We start from the raw sequence: 25,673 nt of genomic DNA on the forward strand, positions 1-25,673 counted from the left end.
GCTAACACCAAAATTTGGCATCCGCCCCGGATGAAAATGAGCTATCTAGGGACAGCTGGTTGGGAGCTGTAGCAAACTGCAAACAGTCTGACACAAGCAGAAGTCTGAGTTCGCCCACACTCCCTGTAAATCTGGCGGGCTAACACCCTCCGATCGGCTTCAAAAACAAACGCTGCTCAACACAGGGGTAATAAAACATCAATGAGCAATATCAGCATAACAAAATAGTCCATCCTCGGTGGCAGGTGATGGATGGGAGCCCAAAATCGTGCTCGGTGTGTCTGCGTGGGAGGCTTAAGGAAATTGGAGTCTATGGGGTTACTTTGCTAAAGGGGCACCACCACACAGGGCATCTGGGGCACGCGGTCTCTGGGCCTGCGGTCACTGCTCTTCCGCTTCAAGTCTCCGGGGAAGGACTTTGCAGCATCCCAGCCTGCAGACAAGCCCAGGAACCCGAATTAGCATTGGAATGAGAATGTTGGTATTTTTAAACCAGGGTGTGTCGTTCCTGCCTTTCTTTTAATAGGTGTCCGTGGGCAGGTTCTTCTCGCAGCTTCATCCACCATTGCTTTCAAGAGCTACGAGGAACCCGACTCTCAGGCCAGGTTCTCGCTTCCAGCCGCAGCCGGCACTGGACGGTCCAGCGAGCTGCTGTGCTGCACTCTGCCTTCCAAGCCTTCCTCAGCACCCTGTCTTCTCAAAGCAGTTTAATTATGCCTAAAAGCCAGGGTGTTCGCACGGCATGCAGTCCCGCTGAGCTGCAACATGACCTGCCATGCTGAGCAGCTCCAGTGGCTCAAAAATTCCCCTTAAAAACCATTTTTGAAACCCGGGGTCAACGCGGCAGCGAATTCCACCGGCTGAACGTGCGCAGTGAGGGCCGGGGCAGGAGAGCGCTTGCTTTGATATCTTTAACATCTGACGCCTTCAGTTTCAACAGCACTTGGAAAGTTTGAGATGGAAAATTGCTGCATAAAGGCCAAAAGTGCGAGAGAAGTGAAACAATAATATGCCGTTTTGCCGCTCTGCCAAATGGAAATAAGCCTTCTCAATACAGCATAAAATAATATAGAGGGAGTGACCTACTGATCTAAGCGTAGGTGGGGGGCCCACAATTGCTTTGTTCTGACTCCTGGACTCGGTGCAAATTTAGCTTTGAATAAGTCACTTAACTTTTCTGACTCATTCCTCACAGCTGTAAAAGGTGGGTAATGCTCACTTCCCTATGGATTGTTGGGAGGACTGGTTATTTATTTTGTAAAGCTTGGGCAAATTAATTCTAAGTATTATTGCAAAAAAATCTTCCAGAATAACATAAGCAGCAATTACAGAACCAGGGAAGAATCAAGAGCTTTCAACGTTCAAATCCATCCTGAGCATTGTTAGAGAAAGAGGTTTCATTTGAATGGGGAGGATGAGGGGTTTGGTAGATGCCAGCTGGAAACCAGGAAAATGTCATCTAAAAGTAAAATAACAGAAGATATTAAGCAACAGACAAGGCTGGTGCAGCTGGGTATCAATGAAATAAGCTAGCTATTAGCCGCTCTGCAAGAAAACAGCATGCAAACCCTTTTGTTAGAGAAGAAATTCAGTGGTAGTGAGGAAAAAACAGCCCTGGCAGCTCCTTTGTATAGCTGGTAAAACATAAAAAAAGCACAGAGTGCCTCTCAGACCTCAAATTTGTTGCTCTACACCTACCTTTAGCGGCACCGTGGGAGAGCTATTTCCTTGTACTAAAACCACTGCCTTTTGAGAAGGAGGTGGTTCTTTGCTTTGGGGAGTCTTATAAAGTATTTCAAGTTTTACAAAAGCCTGTGATTTTTGAAACTTTTGGCAGAGGAGGGTGAAGCACGGGGAGGAAGGCTTGGTCCTCGGCTGAGAAGGGCATCTGGCTCCGTGTTCCTTATACCAGCGCGGCTCAGCCCCGATTCAGAGGACTCAGCTCTTGCCTTTCCCAGCAGACACGGAACATGCAGCAGAGGGTAGCAACTTTCCCCTGCCAGGTGCTGCAATGGCCTTGCAATAAAAGCCCCTCGTTACCAGTTCCTGAACCTACTGGGGATGTTTGGTCCAACCGGTGCAAACGTCTTACTCTGCCATGTGGAAAAAGTGAACATAACCCCCCAAAAATGATGCTTGTGGAAGGTCTCTGTGACAATCCCATTTAAGGGAAATGGTTTTCCCTCCCTTCTATCCCACCCACTTTCCAACGATGGTGTCGTCTGTGGTTCAGGCTGCAGTTAATTTAAGGACAATTATTCAGGGAGATTCCTGGTCGCAGCCCAGCCTTGCTCCCACATCGGTTTGGTTACAGTGACACACCGATGTCCAATTTAGACTGTCCCACCCTATGAATCAGTGAGATTCCTTGGACTGCCTCTCAAATAAACAGAAACAAGTCTTCCACCGACTCCCAGGGAGCCGCTGAGCTGAGGAGGGCTGCACAGGAGCTGTAGGAATGGGAATGAAAAGGAGTTTGTCACATCGGTTGCCCAGCTGTACCAGCACCGGGAGAGGGGCCGACAGCAGATTTTCCTGCTCTAGATGAACAATTCAAGGGCATTCAAAGATGAAATTTGCTTAAAGACATCCGGTTATGCAGAACTGAGGGTAGTAAAACGCCTGGAGAGATACGAGGTTTTGTTATTACCAGTGAACACTCTGTCGGTAACCATTTCATCCGGAGCCATTTCTGGCTGCATGGATGCATTTGGGTACAAATTACAGGGAGGCTCGTCCCAGCGCCGGGTCACAGACAGCATTAAAGCAGTAGAGGCGGAGAGCTGCGTCTACAAGTATTCAATGGCTCCTCGGGGTATCCCACAGCCCCAGCGCACCCTTACCCTGGGAACGGCTCTGCCCAGACATTCAGGTGCAGCCAAACTCAGACTATTAAGAGTCTGAGCTCCTGAAAAAAGGAAGGACTGGGAGCGAGGGCGGGTGCTGCTGGGGCATAAAAGCCGCTCTGTTCACAGCGGCTTGGACTCTGCAGGCATGAAGTCGCATGGGGAAAATGTGATCGCAGGCTGTGTGCTGCCTTGTGCTATTTCGGTGAAAAGACTGGAAAGGGCAAACGGTTTCATTTCCTTCCGACGTTTCGCCCAATTCTCCCGCACATTTTTTCTGTCCAAGCTCCTCAGTCCCTGACCTTAATAGCGAGAGAGAAACTAGGCTGGAAACACTCCTCCCTGCCTCTCGAAATAGTTTGGTTTTTTTTTCCCCCCAGCCAGGGAAAAAGCTATTTCTGCTGCCCTGGTGCAGCCGCCTGCGGCGCGGCGGGGCCGTGAGGGGGAAACCCCTAGTTCTGAAGCTTCTCCCCGCAGGCGAGGCGGGCTGCGGCCCCGGGGCTGGGGTGACAGCGGGGGGACGACACGCAGGACCCCTTCCCCGGGCTTGGCAGCGCCCACACGGCTGCGGCCTCCGCCAAAGGCCGGGCCTAAGCAGGCCGCTCCCAGACGTTAGGTCACCGGGCACCGCACCAGCTGCGGGGAGCGCCCGCCGCCGGCCTCGCCCCGGGGGTGCCCCCCACTTCCCCGGGGGGTCCCCCACCGCCCCGGGGGTGTCCCCGGCTCTGCCCGCCGGGGACCCCCCCCCCTCCCCTCAGGCGGCACCGCGCCCCCGAGCCCGCCATAGACACTATTGCCCCCCCTTTCCCTCAGCCCCGGCCCCGCCCCTTTGGCGCCGGCCCCGCCTCTTTCAGGACAGGCCCCGCCCCCCCGCCCGGCCCCGGCCGCAGTCGCGCGCAGGGCGGGCCGAGGCGATCCGTGCGCGGCGTCGCCGTCGTCCCGGCTGGCAGCGGCGGGCGGAGGCTGAAGCATGGCGCTGTCCGTGCCGGTGAACGGGCTGAAGGAGGGCGATAAGGAGCCCGTCATCGAGCTCTTCGTCAAGGTAAGGCGGTGTGGGGGTGGCGCGGGGTGGGGGGGCGGCGGTCTCCCGTCCCGGTTAGTCCCGTCTCGGCGCCGCCGAGCGCGCCTCGCTCTCCCCTCAGAGCGCGCCTCTCCCCTCAGAGCGAGCGCGCGCTCCGACCGTTGGGCGCCCCCTCCCCCAGCCGCCGTTTTCCCGCCCGTTCCCGCCCGGGGGGCTCCGAGTTTCCTCCAGCTCGGGGCCGCCCCTCCCCGGCGGATTGAGGCGGGGGGAGCGCCGCCTCCGGGACCCCTCCCCCCAGCCCCACCCCATCCCCGCCGTCGGGGAGCCCCTTCCAGCCACCCCCTCCCCAAATCCCCGCGGTCGGGGGGCGGCGGGGGCGCGGGGCTCCCCTCACGGCGGCTCCGGGCCGGGCTGTGGGCGACGCCCCGCCGCTCGGTGCGGTGGGGGGGAGGCCCCGCACAAAAGGGCCCTCGGGCGGGGAGGCGAGGCCGTGTGCCCGGTGCGGGGAGGGCGTACGGGGAGCGCGGCCTGACTCACCGTGTACCGATGCGGCGAGCGATAACGCGAACCGCAGATAAGTCACTTTTGAAAAGTGTGTCCGGCGTGCCTTTGCTGGAAAATTCTTTCCCGAGAGCGAACGCTGCAGCTGGTGCATAGCAGGAGGGTGGGCACCGGTGGCAGAGAGGAGTAAGTTGCTCTGTGCACCGCCGTACATCCCCCCGGCGATTCAGCCCAATGCGTTGCGTGCGCACGAAGGTAGTAAAAACACGAGTTACTTTTCACTCAGTCCCCTACCTAAAAAGTCTTCATTTTCGTGGCAGAGACCGAACATGTAAATGCATCACCAGCCTTTCTTCCAAACTAGAAGAATGAGCGTGTGTTTTACTGCCCTTATCTGGCAAAGATACCGTATGGTATCCCCGCATGTTTTGCATTCACATATTGCAGTATGATGCAATATTTTGCATCCTCTGGGGCTCTAGTGATGCAGCATCTTCCTTTTACTTCATCTCAAAGGTGCAGGGAGTAAATGGTCCTAATCTTTTTTTTTATTTTCCCCTATGCTCAAACTTTGAAGAAAGCTTCTGTAGAGATTAAGTATTTTGATTTTCAGATGAAGTTAGTTTCTGCTGCAGTGAGAAAAGAATGGAAAACCTTCATCTGAGGTCTTGGGAATTGCTTACTATAAAAGCCATGATGACAAACGTGACAATTTCCAGCAGACTAGGTAGAGCTTTGCAAATAAGTTATTTTATTTATTAAATGATCCTCTAAAGTATGGAATTTTTCCCATTTTGGACTTTCTAGTAGTCTCAAGAGGCAGTAATGGGGCCCAGGCAAAGCATTGCAGTGGAGGACTCCAGACCTGATTTTAGGCAGAATATTTAGGTTCTTAGTGTAGAGGTTAGAATTTACTAGTACAGCAATTAAGTTACAGATTACTTTGAATTATTTATAGCAGTACTTCTTTAATATAACATGCCAACTTATCTTCGTCTGTCCTAAAGTTCATTGGCCGATTTTTTTCTTAAACAAATCAGAGCAGTGATTGATGGCAGAAGGATTTGGGGGCAGGGGAAATAAGCTTTGTGGGTCTGTTTAAAGAGGATATTTCATGCACGAGGAGTAGCATGGAAGAAAGTGTAAAATTAGTTGTGAGAAAGATGTATTGACTCTGATTAAATCGTTATTGTACCAATAAAGATGTGAGACTATATGAAAGGGGAAAAGCAGGGAATTTTTCCATACCTCTCAATTGAGACTCCCTTTATTGGCATGGATTTAAGAAGGATATGTTTGGGATTATCAGTGAGTAGTATCTCCCTCAAGGAAGCCTTTTCCCAGTGTTATGAATGACTCCTGCAAGCTGTATGCTGCCTGCCTTTAGGATAGAGTTCTGGTTAAAAAAAGAGTTATTCTTGTCTGCCTTCATGATCTTCCGGTAAAGGTTATTTCCCTGCAAAACCCTGCAGAGTAAGAACACCCCCCATCCCAGCAGACAGACCAAAATAGTTGTTTCATCGAGGTGTTGCTGCCTGTCCCGCACATTACTGAAGCTGTTAAGCAGTATTGGAACAGTGTTTTTGTAAAGCTAATAGAAGTCTTGTTTGCTACCTGTCTCATTAAGATGGTCACTTCGTAAAATGCAAGCAGAATATTTATGGTTATTCAATAAAACTAATAGTGTCGGTCTAGGAGAGCACTAGATTTTGATGCAGTCATTTTTTTCCCCCCCCCCGTAAAAGGGAAGCGCAGTTTCTGCTTTCGTCTGTTGCAGTTTTTTACTTGGTTACAGGCACGACCCAGAAAAAGCCTGTCGTTTTTCTAAGAGTATTTAGCACTGTAGCTAATCACTTTTCAAACAGTATATGGGGCCTTGGTTCTACCTGTGCACTGTTAGTCAGCGAAGCTCTTAAGATAGAGGTAGTGGAAAGACTTCTTGACCAAAAAAGAACTCTCTGCCAAATGCCTGCGGCTGAAGGGCGGCAACTGTGTGACCTGCATACAAAGGATTGTAGCAGCCAGACTAAGATGAAACAAAGGTACGGATTAAACCTTGAGAAACAAACCTGTGAAGCAGGAGAAACTGTTTGGCTTCATGCCCAAAATGTTGGGTTTGAATCTTATTAAATTGTGATCAGTAACAAAATAGGATGGGCACGGCATGGGGAGGAGTGCACACATGGTTAGGTTTCAGTTATGAATAACTATATAGGGCAGTTTGGCACCAGCAAATTGCTTTAATTTTTTCAAACGACAGTGTATCAGTCTGCTGTAACTTGTATTTTCATAGTCTGTCACAGAATTAGGATATTTAAGTAATAAACTGTTACAGTGCTGAAACTGAGGTGAATAACCTGCTTCTTGGTCTCGTATAATGAGTAGCTTCAGCAGCTTTTTCATTACAGCGCTGGTGGGCTGCTTGCGGTCTCTAAACTAAGTGTAATTATTTTTCAAGTCTTGCCTCTGAGAGCTGATTAGGAGAAACTAGTGATGTATCTGATTTCGTTTAGGTTCCTCATATGTTCGCATGTTTTATTAACGAGGGAGGCCCACTTCCATTGTCTAACAAGGATATTTTTATATGCCCTAGTGGCATTTGAGAGTAGTGAAGGCTGCTTTGCAACGAACGTGCATGCAGAAACTCGAGCACTGTGATCTGAGTCCAACTTGTCTAGGCCAAAAAGCTGCAATTTAGTTGATTGTGTGGATTTTTATTGTAAATAAAAAGTGTGGTGGACTGACTTGGCCAAATAGAACCACTCACCTGTGGAAACCACAAGACAGTTTACGAAACTACTTGTTCAGTTTCTTTAAGACAGTGTACAAAGGAGATGGGGATGGATGCTGCCCAAAGCTCAGCCCTTGGTGTTCTAAAGGGCAGTTGGTGTCACTTTCTTATTGTAACAGCAAGGTGAAGACACAGATGATTAACACCAAACTTGTTGAACAAACAAACAAAAAAAACCCCACACGAGAAATTCATAGTGGTATTATCTGCTGGCATGGGATGGATTACTGTAGATGTAGGTAACCACTGAGTGAAGGTGTTCTTCAACTGTGTAACGTGTGTGTACTTGCAAATTAATTAGACCTTGGATTTCTGGCAGCTTTCAAATAAGATGTCATTGTGAAATTGGGCACCTGTTTTGAAAATCAGATAGTGTCTACTCTCTGTTTACCTATGAATTGTACTGTCAGTAGGAAAAAAGCTGTGACTTCACATTTAATAAACATCCTACTCTAAAACACTTCCAGTGATCATAACAGAAGCTCATCTACATTTTTGTATATCTGAATTAAACAGAAATTTGGCAGGTGAACTGTTTGTCTTCCGGGAACTAGGTTGGTTTTGTTCAATTAAATGTCGGAGCCTGTGGAAGGAAGGGGATGTGTGCATCTGCATCTCCAGCAGCAGGCTTGATATTAGCTCAGGCTGGGCGGGAGGAGGAGTGTGATTTGTCTGAATTGCATACATTCGGGTCTGCCTTTGTCTTGCAGTTCTCATTGTCTGTGAGTATCCTTACGTAAGCTCTGATGTGTCGTTCTGAGCTAGTATAGCTGCTGTATGTTGGTTTATAGCAAACCACCCCCTCATCTTGTTTGTAGTCTTTTTTTTTTGTTGTTGTTTGTTTTCCAACTACAATATAGATGTAAAATTAAAAGGAACATTGATATAAGGAAGTAACGAGACTAGAGACATGCAACATTGCTTCTCAGAGGTAGTCTTGTCAGGGGCAGGCTTGTCACTTGATAATCTTATTAGATAATAAGTCTCTTCCTTATGTACCAGATCATCCTTTGGAGTTTTTGATGTAATAACTTCAGCACCTGAGAACTTTCTCAGTCTGCCTTTGATATGTGTTTGGTATAGATAGCAAAATTTCATGGGTGGCTTATTTCTTGTAGGCAAATACTGGCATATTGTGAAGGATCCCTTTATAAACTGAGGTGTAACCATCTTGGTATATCCTGTGCTTAGTTGGTATAAATCAGGCCTTTTCTTTCTTTGGCCAGCAAACTATTCCTTTAAATTCTGCTTGGGAAATTTCTTATAGCCAGAAACATCCATGGCTTATTGATTTGAATCTTCTAACCAAAACTGGCAATTTTGATTGCTAATACAGAAACTGGTGCGCTTGGTACAATGTTGTTTAAAAATACAGAGATGATCTCAACTGTAAATGTGAATTTTTATTCAAAAGATTGGAAACTAAACTTTCCAGTCATTTTCAAAGGGATTACACAGATGAGTTAACTTTCCTTCAGTCACAGATTGCTTCCGAATAAACTTTAACAGTAATGGTTTTATTCACTGGCATCTATCCTCCCCTTTCCAATGATTAACATCTAGACAGCTCAGTCAGATAGCCAAGAGAACTTGTGTTTTACTTTGCAGCTGAACAAGGTCTAACACTCGTGCACTTTTCCTCCTTTCCCCACAAAGTGGTCTGAGAACCAGCTGAGTTCCTGGGTCTGAACTCGTTGCCCTTCACAGCCTGCTAATCTGCTGGCTGGGATTGTATGGTCATCTGGAGTGGTGCTTCTGAGTCACTCGCTCCGTGGTGCACACCAGTGCCGTACGCCATAGATGCATTCTGTGAGCATGGATACTGCTGTAAAAGACACATCTGTCCTCAGTTTTCCCAGATGGGCAATGTCTCAGGCTGTGCATTGAAGGCTTCAAGGGGAAAGAGAAGCCTGTGTATCAGAGCATGTGTTGGGGGACAAACTTTAGGGCCTGGAACGTATCAAAAGTCAGGGGTAAATATACACATCAAGGATCTGCGGTCTCCGTCTTGTTCCTGATGCTTTTTTACGACAGTCTGTGATTGTGTGTATGTGCAGTAAGCAATTTGCAGAAGCAGGGAAGAGCATACTTAACGCCAAAGTTCTGGTGAAAATATTTGAAGAGAATGAGAATCTTCTTACAAGGTGTCTTGTCTGTACAGAAAGATAACTGATTGTTGAGAAATGACACCTAGATACGAGGAATGTTTATGTAAACTCAGTTTCACTGTTAGGAAGTGGGTGGAAGGGTCTGATAATCTTTCAGTGGGCAGCACTGTGACAGTATTAGCATCCTAAGAAGTTAGTAATCATTACCCTTGCAGCCTGAAGTGACTCAGTGCCACCGTCTAGTCTCTCACTGCTTATCCTGACCTAATCTTGTGGAAAGAAACAGTGAGGAAAAGAGTTCTTTATTTGAGGAGTATTACTGTCTCTCTTTTAATGTGGATAGGGTGAGCAGAGAAGTAGTTGGTTCTGTAGCTGAACTTGTGGATCCTTGAAGTCTGTGTTGTGTTGTCTCTTACACAAAATCTGTATTTGGAAGAGTCTAGTTGGGGCATTCATTGAACTTCTAGCTAAAGAGTAATCTATGTGCTTTGGAAAATGACTTTTGTACTCTGAGGCTGCAAGTCTGTTTTTTAAAAGTGTACGTTAGTTAAAAGGGACAAAGAGCCCTGGGCTGTCGTTATTTTCTCACCAGTGTGAGCATGTTCAGATTCTGTTTTAAATGAGATGTTTATTGTGATGTGACTAACACAAGGCCTACACACTTTTCTGACACTGCCTACATTAATTCTAAGTTCTGGCTGGGCTGGACATACCACTCAGAAATCCACAAGAACTACGTTTAAGTTTTAAGACTGGATAAGTGTACTTGGCAGTTGGATTTGTTGTCTTTTTTTTTTTTGGTAACTCTTTTGCCCTGCAACTGATAAGTGACTGAGCAGTGCAACTCTATAAACCTTCAAACTTAAGATGGTGATTGGTTGCAATTTGACTGTCCATGGAAAAATAATTTATATCTGTACTTATTATCAATCTAATTTGATTTTTATCTTCAGAGTTCTTTGTAAATAACCTGTAACAAACAACTTATTGTCCTAATCAAGTGTGGTGTGGGTTTTTTTGTTTGTTTTTGTTTGTTTGTTTGCATATTCTTCACTTTGGAATGATACCGTTTCACTCGTAAAATAGCTGCTAGGTACTCGCACTGTGCTCATTTGTTGTATTAAGAGTTTGTGAACATTTTAACAGTTAAAACACCCAAACCCAAAATCATTGTGTTGCCTTGAGATAGGTTTAAATAGAGCTTTGACCTCAGGAACTTTAAATCCTGTACTTAGAATACTTTTTTCCTAAAAAAGACAATAGTTAATTTTTTAAAACTTCTTTTGAGTTGTTTGGGTTATTTTTTTAATTCAGGTCCAACATGCGTTTGTGGCACAATCTGATTTTTAGGGCTCTGAATGCTCTGTTTGTTTATGCTGAAGTGAAAAACATAAGCTGAACTGCTGTTAGTTACAAATGCCTTTGTGTGCGAGTTCTCTGGGAGTTCAAACTTATTCCTTGTATTGTTGGCTAGACAAAGGGCAAGGAACTCTACACGAGCAAAGGAAATGGCTTATTTCTGTACACTGAATATCCATATTAGGTATAAACTAAATATAGGAGCGTAATCCAGGAGTGAAGTAATATCTGTATATTTTCATGAGAAGAGATGGTGACGTCAGTCAGTGTTACACGAGGAAAGGAAATGACTTAGTTCTGTACACTGAATATCCATATTAGGTATAAACTAAATATAGGCGTGTAATCCAGGAGTGAAGTAATATCTGTATATTTTCATGAGAAGAGCTAATGACATCAGTCAGTGCTACTGGATCAGCTTCAGAGTTTTTTTGGCTCTGTTAAAGCGTTGCTATTTTGGCTGGAGTTTGATGGGCTGTACTTTGGAGAGCTGCTTTTCTTAAATAAAGGAAATAGTTTTTTAATATGGCTTTGTCTAAAAATAAAATCAAAGCAAGCGTAAGTATATTTCTGTAGTCTTTCAAAGTGATGCATTAGCCACTCTACTGAGACATTCTGTCCTGGAGCTTAATGAGATAAGGCAAAATGTCCCGGAGGAGGAAGTTCTACTCTGCAGCTGAAGAGCTGGGATACCATCTCCCGTGGGATGCGGAGTCGGTCATAGACGTGCCTTTTAGTAACCGAGTTGCACGTTGCTTGTGTTGGCACCAGAAGCCACAGAGAGCAAGCCTTACTCAAAACCTTTGTTCTCTAGCTGCTCTAAGATAAAAATCCTCGCACCAGTTTCAGTCTACGATAATGTTTTTCCTTGCTATAGCTTTTGAATACACTGTTAGCAGGGCCTCAGGTTCAAAACTGCCACTTTCATGGAGTTTTGAGAATTTGAGCAATTTCTTTGTTCACTGGCGCGTTCTTCTGTGGACATTACCGTTTACACTCTGATTTGGAGGCAGTTGTGGTTTCAGCTGAATTCTGAAGCTCCCAGGCGATTGCCTTTGGGCTTGCATTTTCATGTGAAACTCATCTGGCCATTTGATGCCGGCTCTCCTGCTCCTGCTAGGGTTCAGTCTAAGTCAGCCTGGCAACTTGAAGGGCCTGGCTGTTGGTGGAGGAGGAGCAGCGCGCAGGGTGAAGTTGGAGCAGCTCTTCGTTGTTCCTCTCCGCTAATCTGTCCAACTCATGCTCATTTTAGCTCTGAAAACCAGGTTATAAAATACCATAAACGGGGTTCTTTGTTTTTCTCTCCTGCGGAAGTAATGCATATTCAAAGATTTATTTGAAGAACTCTTAAATGCCAAAGATACAAATTTTACTTGGGCTTCTGAGCCCCACTGTCAAGGTTTGCAGCTCTTTCCTGTAATTTTTACAGATGCTTCATTATTCGATGTGGGAAGAGTTGGAAGTAGGTCTCTTGGGCTGTAGCCAAAGCACACACTGTACTTTGTTAACAAATTTAATAAGTGTGTGGGGAGAGAATCGTTGTCATATGCAACGCCTATTCCAAGTTCAGATGCTGGCTACCCAAAGGCAGGTTTCAGGCACTATAAAAGAAGCCCTTAGTACTGTATAGTTAATCGCATGCTTACAGTTTCCTACTGGAATATTGCAAGAATGTGTCAGGCTGTTAGGCAGCAAATTTTAGACATTTTGGCCCTGTTTTATCTTATCGAGGTTTGTTACAACTGGATCACTTTGTTAAAGGTATTGCTGCTGGAATAAGAGTGACAGAAGAGATGCTAGGCTTCTGCTGTTAATGAATAGTTTAATTTTCCTGTGTCAGCCTAGGAGGTGGTAATGTGCGTGGCTGTCCACAATAATCCCAAGGTTTTGTATGCATATCATTAAGCTAATTTCTTCACTGAATAAAATCATGGTTAGTATTTAATGCAAGTTTTGATTCTGACTCTTCATCTGATTCTCCCAGAGGATGAACACGGGATAATTTCTTTTCTCCAAAGAACTAGAAGTGCTTAATTAATTTCTGCTGAATTGTGAAGCTACTTCAATACATCGTGAAGATCCCATAGTGTTTTCCAAAAGCTTTACAGTGAGAATTAGGTAGCAATGAATAAGAGTTGCAGGGAAGTGTACAAGACAAGTCTGCTAATTATTTTGTTAGGGATGGCATCACAGGGCTAAAAGTAGCATCATCCTAAGATGGTCAGTTGCTGTTACAGTCCAACGTCTAACACAGTGGTGGCTTATCAGAAAGCTAATGACTTCAGAGGCTAATTGAGTGGGCTGATAAACATTCCTTTCCCTGGTTTAATAGCCAGATCTCAAGTAAATGCAGGGAGTTCAGTTCATTTTTTGAGTTTACAGAAATTTCAGCTGATGTTGAAGTTGGATCGATTATGAATTGCGCAAAGATGATAGAGCTTGTCAAGAGGCAGTGGTAACTAAGGCTGCTTTTTCCCTGGGTGGGTCGATGTCAGTCAGCATACAGAAAATACAGGCTAATCATAGTAGGCTTTTTGTGTTTGTGATGAGTTTCAGGAATGAACCCTGGCCTTAATGCTTTTTGTTTTCTATTTTTTTCCCCTATGTTTTTCTTAAAGGACTAGCTACTTGAGATAGCAGTGATTACCTAAATTGTTCTATAGAACTAAAACTGGTGGATGGTGGTGTTGTGATTGTGATTTGAGAATTTTAAGTGTAGCTTGATACAGCATCACCAAGCTTTTTACAGTTCCTTTATAAAGGTCAAGTAAAGGGGTTGCTGTAATCAATATAGTTCTTATAAGGATAAGACTGTGTTAAGGTGGTGTAAGCTTCATTTGGTCCTTTCTGAGGTCACTTGTCTTCAGTTTGGAGATGAAGGTACATTCTTTCCCGGAAAATATTTTTTTATTTTCAGATGGCACATAATGAAGTATGTGCTTATCACATGTGCTTATCACATCCTTTATGGAGAAAAGTTACCTTCCAAGTTCAAAAGCTGTTGAAAGGTTTTGGGGAGACTTATGGTGGAGGCTAGTTAATAATGACATTAGAGAACAAGATTATGCAGAAAAGGTGTGATGCAGGGTTGTGCCCTCCTTGTGCTGCCTGTGATGCTGTAGGCTCATCTACTGACAACGCACAGCGTGAGGAGCAAAGGTGAATTTGAAGTAAGAGCTATATAAGGTGCCAAACTGCTGACCTTTGAGGTGATGAAAATGATGTTGGATGTTTTATTTAGAATCATCTTAAGATTGTGAAAGAACTGCATGAGTTAGCTTGCTCATCAGGGACATCTAATAGTGAATAAATCTTCTTAACGATTGCTACAAGCTTATTTTGTTCTCAGACTGAATCTTTAGTGACTTTTTAACTTCTGTTAGCAGTAAGTGAGTAGGATAGGTTTCAAAATACATCAGACAGCTTCATTAAAACGCTGTGCTGTGGTATCGCCTGGAATACACAGAGCCTGTGCCTTGACACTTGAGATACCGGCAGCCTGAAGCTGGCTTGAGACGTGCCTTTGCTCCTGTCTCTTAAGGGATTGACATGGATCTTCACACATGCAGTAAAGGAGAGAAAGCTGGTTCATAAATATGACAAACGTCAGCTGTAATCAGCACTCAGAACTGAAGGAACTTACAGTATGTTAGATATTTGAACAGCTTTGTCAGATGTGAATTCTAACGTAAAGATGAGGTCAAGACAGATATAACCTGCGAGCCTAGCAGTACTAGCTTGGGGAAATACTTTAAATCTTTTTAATTCAATCTTCTTTGTGTGTGTATTTTTCTTTTCCCCTCGATGAGGTGGTCCAGACTCTTCAGCTGGGATCCACATCACAATTCTCAGCCTGCGTGGCTGTGGGTGAATAACATCCTGTTAGACAAGGCGTGTGTAGTAGGTAGTTCCCAGGCCTTCTTCATTCATCTTTCATGTGGAAGTGGTGATAGCAGCTCTCACTGGCTAATTCTTAAAGCAAGAGGATGTTTTTTTGCAATATTTATGAAGTGTTAATTGTTTGAACACTCTCATTGGTATGTCTGGTGGGAGAAGGGAACAAACACGCTGGAGGGAGTTGTCCAAGGTTGATCTTGGGTTTGTGCTAGCATAGCTGTTTTGTTGCTGTGTTTGAATAACAAACAGCCTAAGATTCTGTTTCCTTCCGCTAGTTTGGCTATCCTTATAATACTGTTCTTTACATTTTCTATTTTAACTTTTTTTTTTAGTTCTCCTTGGTTTATCCTTATGAGGATAGCTGAACTTGAAAGAAAAGTATGTCATAGCAGCATGTGTCAAGTATCTGTAGACAATCTTTCAATATTAAGGTTAGAGTAAGGTTTACTTGCTCACTTTCAGTGCTATTAAGACAAAGAAAATGAGCGTTTTAGGTTCTTGTATGTCGCAAGCAGCGCCTGCTGCTGTCACTAGCTATAGGTTTCCAGTAACAGTAGTAAAATGTTTGATTTATATTGAAACATGGCATGAAGGTCCTTCTAGTATTCTGGATCTTTTACAGGATGAAATTGTCTTTCCAGCTGTGGGGAGTTTTTGCATTTTGCTGGGTTCCCCCCCAGTTCTGACCTTCCCTGTCTGTTGCTTTTTGTGGTAGGCAACTTCTTTAGGCTGTCAGCAATATCAGCCTTATTTATTATAATGTCCCAGTCTTGCACATTGAAATGTCCTGTTAAGTTTTGATCTGCCTAGTGGCATAAGGCGCCACACAGAAACAAAAGCTTTCACGTGTAAGCTGGGGCACCAGCTATCCATTGTCCTGGAGAGGCAAGGAAAAAGGTGAACTGACAAGTGTCTTGTCATCCCTGGAATTAAATCTGGTTGAACCAGATTTAGTTAGTATCAGAGTTCAGGGCTTGACTTTCTAGCTTGCTCCCTGACCCGTTCCTCCTGTAAAAACACAAACCAACTCCCTTCTCAAACTAACAAATCTGAAAGCATGAGAATGAATTGAATACCGTGTATTGCAGACACCACTTTTTTCAGTCCTGATCTCTACAATTTGCTGCCTTGTCAGCTCTTTTCTTCTTTTGAATGATGCTTCATTAATATTTGAGACGTTGGGACCCTTTAAGACATGTTTTGGCTCGTAGGGTGAATGCTTACATATAACATCCCTGAAGCTCATCCATCTACTGCCTGACCAGAAACACAAGACAGTCAGTATAGTGGCACCATATGGAGGAGGCGTTTGATGGGTGTTACATCAAATACTGTTATGGTCCTTGCATGCATGTAATTCTTTACATCTTATCTGAAAACACTGCTCAATAAACAGCATGGAATGCTGTTTATTCAGCTTGGCAAGATAAAGGTCTGAGCAGATGCTCCAAGGATTTAGAGTGATATTACCAGACCATTTCCAGTATTCGTGTGTGGAACGTTAAGCCACTCTTTTCTGTATTCTGTATCCTTTCATCTCAGGAGTTTTGAATTGCTGCATGGTTTTCACTTGCATCGCTTAGTTTACCTTAACCATTTCCTCTCAAAACAGTAATCGATATAGGATTATTATTAATTTACTCATTTTTTAAAATGGATTCACTGGTCATGAAAAATATAAGAGTGATTGTTACCTGCTGTTTTGTGGTAATGGGTATGCATCATGCTGTTTCGTGTAGTTTTTCCAGCAGATTTGCTTTTTGTTAGGGCTGAGATATGATTCAAGATTGCTGAGTTCAAAATGTGAACATACCCTCTGATTTCCTGCCCCCACCCCCAGTCTGCTTATTTGTTGGAACATTAATCTTCTAGACTTTGCAGATTGCTTATTCAGGGAAGGGGGACTTCCCTGGTGGTATAATTGAATAGCTCCAGTAGCTGTCTTTGGTGAAAGGTATTCTGTGAGATATTTCTAAAATACGTTTTTGCCTCTTTATCCAAATGTCATTTTTTCCTGCTTATGTTGAATCTGGGAGAGATTCCCTTGATAGTTCTGAATAAATTAGGAAATGGTCTTCTAGTGTTCTGCCCTTTTCTTTTGTCCTATTTACGTAGGCAGTGACTGAACTGTGTTACACTTCTCATCAGATGCACTTTGACGTTACTAATATTTCTGCAATCATTTGATCCAGTTTGGGAAACCTGTAGTGTGCTCCTTTTAACTGGTTGTGGTTTGAAGCGATTCTGCAGGTCTTCGGGAACAAAGGCTTCTAGAATGCTGTTTTACTCTTGAGCTTGTCAGATCTATACTATATCTTAAGGGCTTCGTGTCATTTTAAGTGTTTCTTTGCTTGTCTGTTGTTCTTGATAGTCTTTCAGTAAGCTTCAGCACTACCTTGGTAAAGTAAATACATGTGGGTTCTTGTGTTAGGAGTCAAGTTATTTTTTATACAGCTGTAAAGACAAACATTTTACAACTAAAATGGATTTTGTTTTCTTCCCTTAGCTTGTTTAGCCACTTAAACAGATGTATGATTGCTTAGAGACTCTGGGTTTTTGGAAAACAATCTCATTTGAATGAAATCTCTGCTTTAGGGAAGGAGAAAGGAAGGAGGTGGCTTCAGCATTGGCAGGATCAGCTACACTCAGTCTTCCAGACAGTGGGATAAGTAGATTTCTTTTTGTTTGTTTGTTTCCAAAGTAGCTGGCATTCTTGCATGGGCTGAGCTACTTGGCATTGGGAAGTGCCAGTAGTTTTACTGTGGCTGCGATAAACCAGGTTGATTTATCAGTGAGTATGCTGTTTTGTTTTACTGCCTTCTAACTCTTTTGTTCTTCTTTGAACGTACTTTCTTATTTAAGTTTCTTTTTAAGTTGGTTTGTGGAGGGTAACACAACTTAGTTCAAGGCAGCTGGATATCTCTAGTTTTTTCTTACTGCAATAAATCTTCTATGACAGCTGTTAGCTTTTCAGACTGCTTGATGGCATCTCTAGCATGGCAGGAGTTGGCCGTGGCTCGTGGTCAAGTTAAACGCTGGGTTTGGCAGGGTACTTTCCCTGGTGGTAAATTAAAGCCAGGCTCTTCAGAGCTAGTTCTCAATGGATATAATCCTTAAGCAAAATACTTAAAACTGAAAAATACCATGTTTCCTTGCTGTGTGTAGTGTTGGACTTTTTTCTGTCTGGTCCTAATCTGTGCAAAAAAACCCCAAACCCTGGTATTCAGTGAGACATAGATGTGTGTTGATGTTCTTGAGTACACTTCCTTCAGAGGATAATGGTAACTTGATTTGGTAGCAATAACTGAAAATTAGCCCCAACTGTAGGAAGGTTGGCATTACTTAGTAATAAGAATTTTTAGACTGGTTTTAGAAAGCATTTGAAATAAAAACTCGAAGCTTATCGTATAGAATGAGTATAGTCTTGTTGAATTAACAAATGATCTAGGCTGATGTTAGCACAAAGAGGCCAACATTTAATATTTTCTTCACTCAGATGCTCATGAGGTCTAGACACTGAAGATATCCTGGAATATTATGGCCTGAATGGAAAGACAAGACAGTGACAGGTTTCTGGCTTCTAATACTGGGTTTAAGCAACAATTGTTAGATGATTAACTCCCTGCATGACTAGTTGTGTAGAATTTCAGAATATTCTTGCAGTATCTCAAGGTGTATAGTTTACTGCCAGCACAGCTCTATTCCAATGGAGAAAATCAGAGTTAGAACTGACACAGAAACCTCTGTCTCCCTCTGAAAAAATCCTTATGGGATTGAAGGAGAAGAATGTGTTGCATCGCCAGCATGGTGTTGCTCTTGATGACTGGTTGTAACAGATCTGTGCTGTAGCTCTCGGTGCATCACATAGAAGAAGATAGAAAATGGGCCTCTCGGGCAAACAGTTACATAGCAGAATTCCTTGGCTCAAGAGCACTGAAGCCAAAAGTTTCTTGGCATTCGGACTGCATTCCTATTCCAGTATGTGCTCAGAATAACTTGGTATTTTTTGGAGCAGAAGTGGGACAGACATTGAACGTAGGCATAAAAGTCTATGCTCAGTTTAGCTTTTCAGCTGCAGCTTTGAAAATGCATTAGGTTTTGTTCAAAGCAGTGTGTATTAGTGGGCTATAATTCTTTTTTCTGATTCAAATAATCCAAAAAGCCTGTCTGTCTTAAACAAAAGCAGATGCTATTCGATTGTTTGTTCATTTTGATGTTACGCCTGTGTTGGGAGAGAAGAAAAGTTTCGGTACAAGTTGGCATTGTAGCGTAAATGCATTTGACCTTTTTTGGTCCTCACTGGTCGGTTTAGTTGGCTTAGGAAAATGGACTTTAATGAAAGCAACAGTTCAGTGCTCTGCCTTAAAATTTAAACTTTTTGTTTAGTTCTATGATTTAAAAGTAGCTTTGGGTTCCAGATGGGCTGATTTTTTTTTTTTTAATATGAAAGAAGGCATAGGGTTTAATACAATACCCTAACTTTCTTTCAAACTGTATTGTTGTCGCAGCTGATAAATTCCAAAGTCTGTCTGATACAAAAATGTTTAACATCTCTCGGTCATTAACAGTATTTTTTTTTTCTTGTGCCCTTGGAGCTTTGTTTTGCTGATAGAAGGTCATTGCTTTTCCCTATCACGTTGACGGGTAGCAAAACCTGGGCAGCCAAAGAGTTGGTTGGTCTTACAACTAACTCCTGGGTTCAGGAAAAGCCCTGAAGCCTTGTAATAACGAATCTTTGTATTTGCTTCTGTCTGCAAAAAGAGTCTGTTTTATGTGTAGGGGCACAATTTTGTTTTTTCATCTGATGCTATCACCACAGGTATTTTAGTTCTTGGCTTCTGAGTAACTTCTTACTTTCTGCGTCTGGTGATGGATCTTCAATCTTTAAAGCTCTTAATCAGCCCTCTGCAATGAGTTTTTAAAATTCATATTTTGCAACTCATAAATTAAGCGACTTGTGAAAACTAGTTGTCTTCTAGATGCGTGCCTATGATCCATTGGGAGACTATTCATGTGTATTCAAGTATTGGTTTGAAATTAGGGGAGCTGATTAGTGCTTATTTAACTTAATACTAATACTCTCCTCAGGAAATGCCTCAATTACATTTGTTGACGTGGTACTGAAGCTAAGCCTCCAGACTTGGTTTGGTGCTGAGGATTATCTGTGCATTGATGTCAGGCAGTTCCACCCCAGTGATTCTTCCTTTGGTCACATGCCTTTATTTTTTCTATTCAAAGGTTTCCTTAGTCCATATCAGATGAGACCTCTGACAATGCATGTCATATTGCACCCGCTCTGGTCTCTGGTTTTGAGGTCAGAAGTGCTAAATAAAAGATGAAGAGTGAGGAGAGCTAATCCTGACTAGGTCATGTACTGGCTCCTGTAAGCGCGGCTCGTGTGAGCAAAACAGGCTGCAGAGCTGAGCGTGGCAGCCAGCAGCAGATCCAGAGCCACTTGAGAACAGCAGTGTGAATGCATCCACTGAGGTGCCTCAAGGTACGGCTTTATGCTCTCAGGGTGTTGCGCTTTGGTAAATGCCCACGTTCCTCCTTTTACTTTGTAGTAAATGTGTGGTAGCTTTTCCACTGGAGGAACTGAGGTAATGCTCAGTTGGATGAGGGTGTGCATGCCTGTGCTGTTACTGCAGCATAACTCATTCGCTTTGGTTTAAGTAGCGTTGTAGAAGTTGCCATAAAACTCGAAGACTGAATCAAAGAATTCAGTTCTGAATCAAATAATTGTTTCTGCTTCGAAGTGCGAATTAGCCTGGGCAGTACAAAACATAGATTTTCCTTAGATGGGGTGAAGTGTTATCTTTTTTCAATATCATTTTTCAAAGGAAGATAAGATCTTGCATGTGGCAAAAACAAAAAAAAAAAGGTAGATGGGTATAAATCTACATTGGCATAATTTACATGCAGGAAATGTCTGTTCCAGTGTAAACACAATATTGTAATGATAGTTGAGAACTCTGAAATATGCACTGCTGTCTGGAGGGATGGGCACTGTGGTTAAATATTAACATCCATAAAGGCATAGAGCTATGGGAAATGGACTGCAGAACGAAGTCTTTCTTCATGTGAGCATCTTGTGAGGGAGGAACATGATAATCAATACAGTAGCCAGAATCCTCACAGCAGTTCCATGCAACATGGAAAATTGTGGATCGAGCTAGTGAAAAGCAGAATGTCCAGAGTGACCAAACTGACTTGGTTTTAGCCTTTTTGTAGATGCTCTTAGAATTTACTTTCCCAAACACTGAGAAGTCACATGCCAACTTTTAAGACAATCTAGTATCATTTATCTGCTGCAAGTTTTACTTTCTAAAGATAAAGGAGGCAATTTGTAATTTATGGCAGAAAGACAACTTCTTTTTTCTTTAAAATCTTCATTAATGACACTAATAAAGGTTTGAAGAAAAAATGGCTCTATCTGCTCTCCACAACAAAGAATTCAGAGGGACAGTCAGCTCTGACAGGAGGGGTACTTGTAGAAATGAGTCCATAAACTTGAGGCAATGTAAATCAGCTTATGAATCTTCACATCCTGGTATTTATCAAAAACTGTCAAGGGAGTCTTAGCCTTCTCTCAAGGCTCCATGAGCTTTTTTTAAAAATACCTTTCTGAATTTAAGACAGTTTCACTGAAAAAAATGTCTCTCTTCCTGCTGTTAGAAAATCCTACTGTTACTCTTCCTAATTGCAAAGCCTTCCTTCATTCTCCCAAACGTGGCTCCCACTCAGTGCCTGGCTGGGAACTGGCAGAGAATTGAAGAAAAAGCAGTTCCTTTGCATGAGTGGCTAAACCTTTCTCCAGTTAGTGCCGGTCTTCAAGATTAATTCTCTTGTGATCATAGTTTTTGCTGGCTTTTCTTCTCTTTCCTCTGTCCCAGTCCCTCTCACCGCCCTTTTTTTAAAACGCTGGATCTCTACCAGTCAGTGCTCAGGCCTTGTGAGCAACCCTTCCACTTGTGTACCTCTGCTTCTAAATACCCTGTGCTTAGTGAACATAATTGTTTTCTGGCTGCACCCCTCAGAGAAATGACAGCATATCCTACAATATATTCTAAAAAGGCCAGGGGAACAGGTAGAAGTAATGATGAAAGAATTACCCAGGTTTTGAGAATTGTACTGATTAAACTTATTCTTGGAAATACTCTCAAAAATAAGCAAAATTCTTTGATACTCGTCTAATGTAAAGTACGTGTCAAGATATTCAAGGTTTTGCTCGCCTAATTCTAGCCCACTAAAACCTAAAATTTTCCAACTCGGCCATACATACTTCATTGTGAGAGCAATCATGAGATGCATGCCATCACTGGCTGCCCTGGAGTGGCTTACTGTTGCTGTGTAATGGGCCTTTGTTACAGTAGGACAAAGACTTATTGATAAATTGCCTATAAAAAGTGGCTAGGGAATATTACTTTATTGTCAGTGAAGTCTCTATGTACTTAGTTATGTCTTTCCTTACAACACCTGCGATGCAATAAAGATTCATAGTTCCTGGTTGCACTTGGCTCGCTGTAGCCCGACACAGTGCGAGGTACAAGCAATAAACTGGAAGATGACTACAATTAATTACCTATGCCTTGTGGAAGAAGGAAAAAAGTAATAAAGAACAATATTAATGTTGGAAAACTGCCATCAAAAGATGTGGCTGCTCAGACAAATATGATTAGCTGCCCTTTCTTGATTCTTAAGAGCAGTTGGATCATCTTCAGTGTGAAAGATAACGTATTTTGTTGTCTGAAATCTTGTTTTAATACATTTTGTGAGCAGCTGTTGGAGGACATGACAAGTAAATAGGTTAGTTGACTTCATAAATGTGCAAACTTCACTGTAACAAAATCCTCATTATGTCTGCAGCAAAAAATCATTGGAAGGTGCAAGTATTTAAAAAAAAAACAAACCAAAATGATATTGGGAAGGTATGCATGGACTTCTGCGTATGAAGTGTATTTAAATATTCTGAGGATGCTCATCTCTGCATTATGTGGAGATACCTCAGTATATCTGGCCCAGGTGCATCAGCTGGACTGTGAGAGAAAGGGAACGTTCCTGCAAGATGATGCCAGGTTTGAGCATAAGCTTGTTTGGTGTTTGGAAGAGTTAGTGACGTGAAGACTGTCCAGGCAATAAAACCTGTGACTTGTTACTAAGTCTGTCTTTATTTAAAGATCTTTCAGTACTTGTTGAGCGTGTGTAGATGGGCACTGTCCTACCTTCTAATTAATGATCTGTTGTTCTCTTCTGCAGGCTGGCAGTGATGGAGAAAGCATAGGAAACTGCCCTTTTTCTCAGAGGCTGTTCATGATTCTTTGGCTGAAGGGAGTGGTGTTTAGTGTCACAACAGTTGACCTGAAGAGGTAAGAAACACTTGGTTTATCTGACAAGCAGGAGTACAGTACGTTTGGTGTAACAGATGTTTGTCTGGGGCTTCTAAACCTTGCATGGTTTATTTTCTGAAATTAAAAAGAAAATCTGTCCTCATAAATACTAAGAGGCAACACTGATGTAAACAGTGCATTCATTGATGGTTATTTGTAAGTATCTGTAACCAAAAAGAATAGGTCTGATAAATTCTTTTGCATTTGTTAAATGATGCTCTTCTCCTGTAACACTAATAGCTGACATGAACTCTCTTATAACTGAATACTGAATCACACTAACTTCACCTCGAGATTGCACTCAAGGTGTAACACTACAGTGTTACAGTGTTCTCTAATGAACCAAGTGAAGACTGCTGGATGGGTGTTTTAGATCAACCAATCTTTGATCAAACCTGCAATGATTACTGGCTAACTGTCATAAATAATGTGCAGCTGCTCTTAAAGATTTTAAGATACTATTGCTTATTATGCAATAAGATTAAAACTGATGTGAAAATATCTGTCCATGGTGTAAATACAAGTGAAATAGAAGTTAAGTGGGTAGGAATAAAATATAAAATATTCTGCATTTGTACAGTGTTAGCCAGATATGTTGTGATGCTGTGTGTCAGCTAAATTGCAACTTCTCCATCTCTGAAATGAATACCTTAGTGGCGAAGAAGGGTGAGATGTGAATCCAGGAATCTTAACTTCCTAAGGTTGGATATACTTTTATTAGAAGTGGTAAGGCTGAATTCAGCAGGGGCCTTGTATTTGGTTTTGGTGTGAAGTAATGTTTTCACAGCACTAATATAATGTAACATTAGTCACTGAACTCTCTGGAGAGAGGAGAAACTGCCAGTGCTTACCAACCTTATTTTCAGAAATAAAGCCAATAGAAATATACAGTGTTCTCTAATGAATCAAGTTTAAAATGTGTAGGAAAGAAGTCACCCTGCTAGACTTAACCTCTTGTAGTTTTTTTTTTTAAGCAGGTAACTTGTTTAGATTTTTTAAAAAATCACTGAAGTTGCTACTTCCATGTTAGGAGCTAGTGTTAAATATTTCCATGTGTAGTAAGGCTGAGGCAGCCACTCAGACAGAGGGGGAGAAAGCAGCTTTTGTCAACTGTGTGTGCATTTGTAGCAGCGCAGAGATCTTCTCTGGCCAGTGTGGGATTTTACTGCAAATTGTTGCTGCCAGCACACGTAAACCAAATGTATCCTATCTTCCATGTAGCACTGCATGAGGTTTGCGGGAGCCTCGGGAGTAGAACTTGTGCTTGCGTACTGTTTGTAGTTTTGGACTTCCTTGACTTTTAACGATGGCGTTGTTTAACCTGTTGCAGTTATTGGGGCGGGGAGGGGATGAGAAGAAGGTTGAAAGAGACATTTTATACTTGGAAGCATTTTTACTGCAGAACCAGTCTGAGAGATATCATTAAAATGCCAAAGGTGCCTGATGAATCAGCTTTATTTGTGTCCTTTTGGCAACTTTGAGTTAACTGGATGGGGGAATGGGATGTAAGACTAACTTTTAGAATATAAATTGGCTGCAGATGTTTAAAATTGTTTTTTCTTACACAAGGAAAGCTTTCTTTCAGGTTTTTTATATCGGGGGGAAACAAAAAGCGCAGAATTAAAAACTGCATGGGAATAGGTCAAATGAACTCTACTTTTTTGTTGTACACTAAATGTATTTTCTGGTAAAAGAAAAGGCGGACCACTGAAGCTAATTCACATTTGAATAGATGTTGATACAAATTTAATTCCTTTTAGGCTTTTAAATAAGCTTCATAAATACAAATTTGACATTCTGGATTGTCTAAGTAGTGTAACTTGCAGAATATCAAATTCAGCTAACTGCTCAAGTGGAAACGTTTTATGCCAGATGGTGTGTTTTCCCCTGTTACCATTACCAGAAGGATAATAGGTGCTAGATGTTGCCTTAATACTTCTAGTACTGTCACAAGAAACTGCTTTTCCAATTACCCTCTCTTCTTTTTGTTCCTGTTAAAGACAAGCTCGTTGAACAGCTGGGTAGTGATGGTTTTAAGCATCTGAATTTATTTTGCTAGCCAAAAAATGAAAAAGGGTTTACTTGCAAACCATGCTTCTGCCTCATAGCATGATTTCTGCACAACAGTAAGGCGAGCTCTGTCTGTTTGTGAAGCTTAAAAGGTCATGGTTGGGTACAAAAGTGCACCAGTAAGGACTTGGGACACAGGAAAAACTGAGTCTGGTTTGACTGACTCTGTGGCGTGTATTTTTCCCTTCCATAACTTCATTGGACTTCATACTGTGCTAACAAAAGAATATTTTGCAGTTCTCAGTTCTACTCTTAAGACACAAAAATATGCACATAGGCAAACAGAGTGGGACATACCGCCCTTTCAAAGAAATCATGCATTTCTTGCTTCTGTTTAGTCAGACAGAGGCTTTATTCTTTGCCTTTCAGAAGCAGCATTTCAGTGCTCAGAGATTTGACTTGTTCTGGTGACTAGGGCAGAGTTGCAGCCCATGAACTGTTTGTTGGGCTTGTAACAACATTCAAAGCCAGCTTGTATTCAGTTAAGTTCTGAAATCCTATTTTAAACATATTGATCATGTGGTTTTACAATTATGTTGACGGACAATTAAAGACTGCCCAGAGGTGAATGCAACTTCAGCAGTGTAAAATACTGCTTAGGAACTGGAGACGGGGGTTTTTTACTGCTGGCATTTTTTTTTCCACCTTACACTTCAGACACTCATTGCAGTAGTTGTGTAATTTTTAAATCAC

At 42.6% G+C, this 25,673-nt stretch overlaps 1 protein-coding gene across 1 annotated transcript in view; it reads left to right on the forward strand.

The window, feature by feature from the left end:
• Window positions 1-3,717: 3,717 nt before the first annotated feature.
• The window catches only part of CLIC4 (chloride intracellular channel 4), a 32,849-nt gene continuing 10,893 nt past the window's right edge, over window positions 3,718-25,673 (forward strand). Inside the window, exons 1-2 of the mRNA XM_064471479.1 lie at window positions 3,718-3,888; window positions 22,780-22,889. Of these exons, the coding sequence (XP_064327549.1) occupies window positions 3,817-3,888; window positions 22,780-22,889 (182 nt within the window). The 5' untranslated portion in view covers window positions 3,718-3,816. The remainder of the gene's footprint in view (window positions 3,889-22,779; window positions 22,890-25,673) is intronic.

The sequence above is a fragment of the Phalacrocorax carbo genome, chromosome 22, assembly GCF_963921805.1.
Source record: "Phalacrocorax carbo chromosome 22, bPhaCar2.1, whole genome shotgun sequence".
NCBI lineage: Eukaryota > Metazoa > Chordata > Aves > Suliformes > Phalacrocoracidae > Phalacrocorax > Phalacrocorax carbo.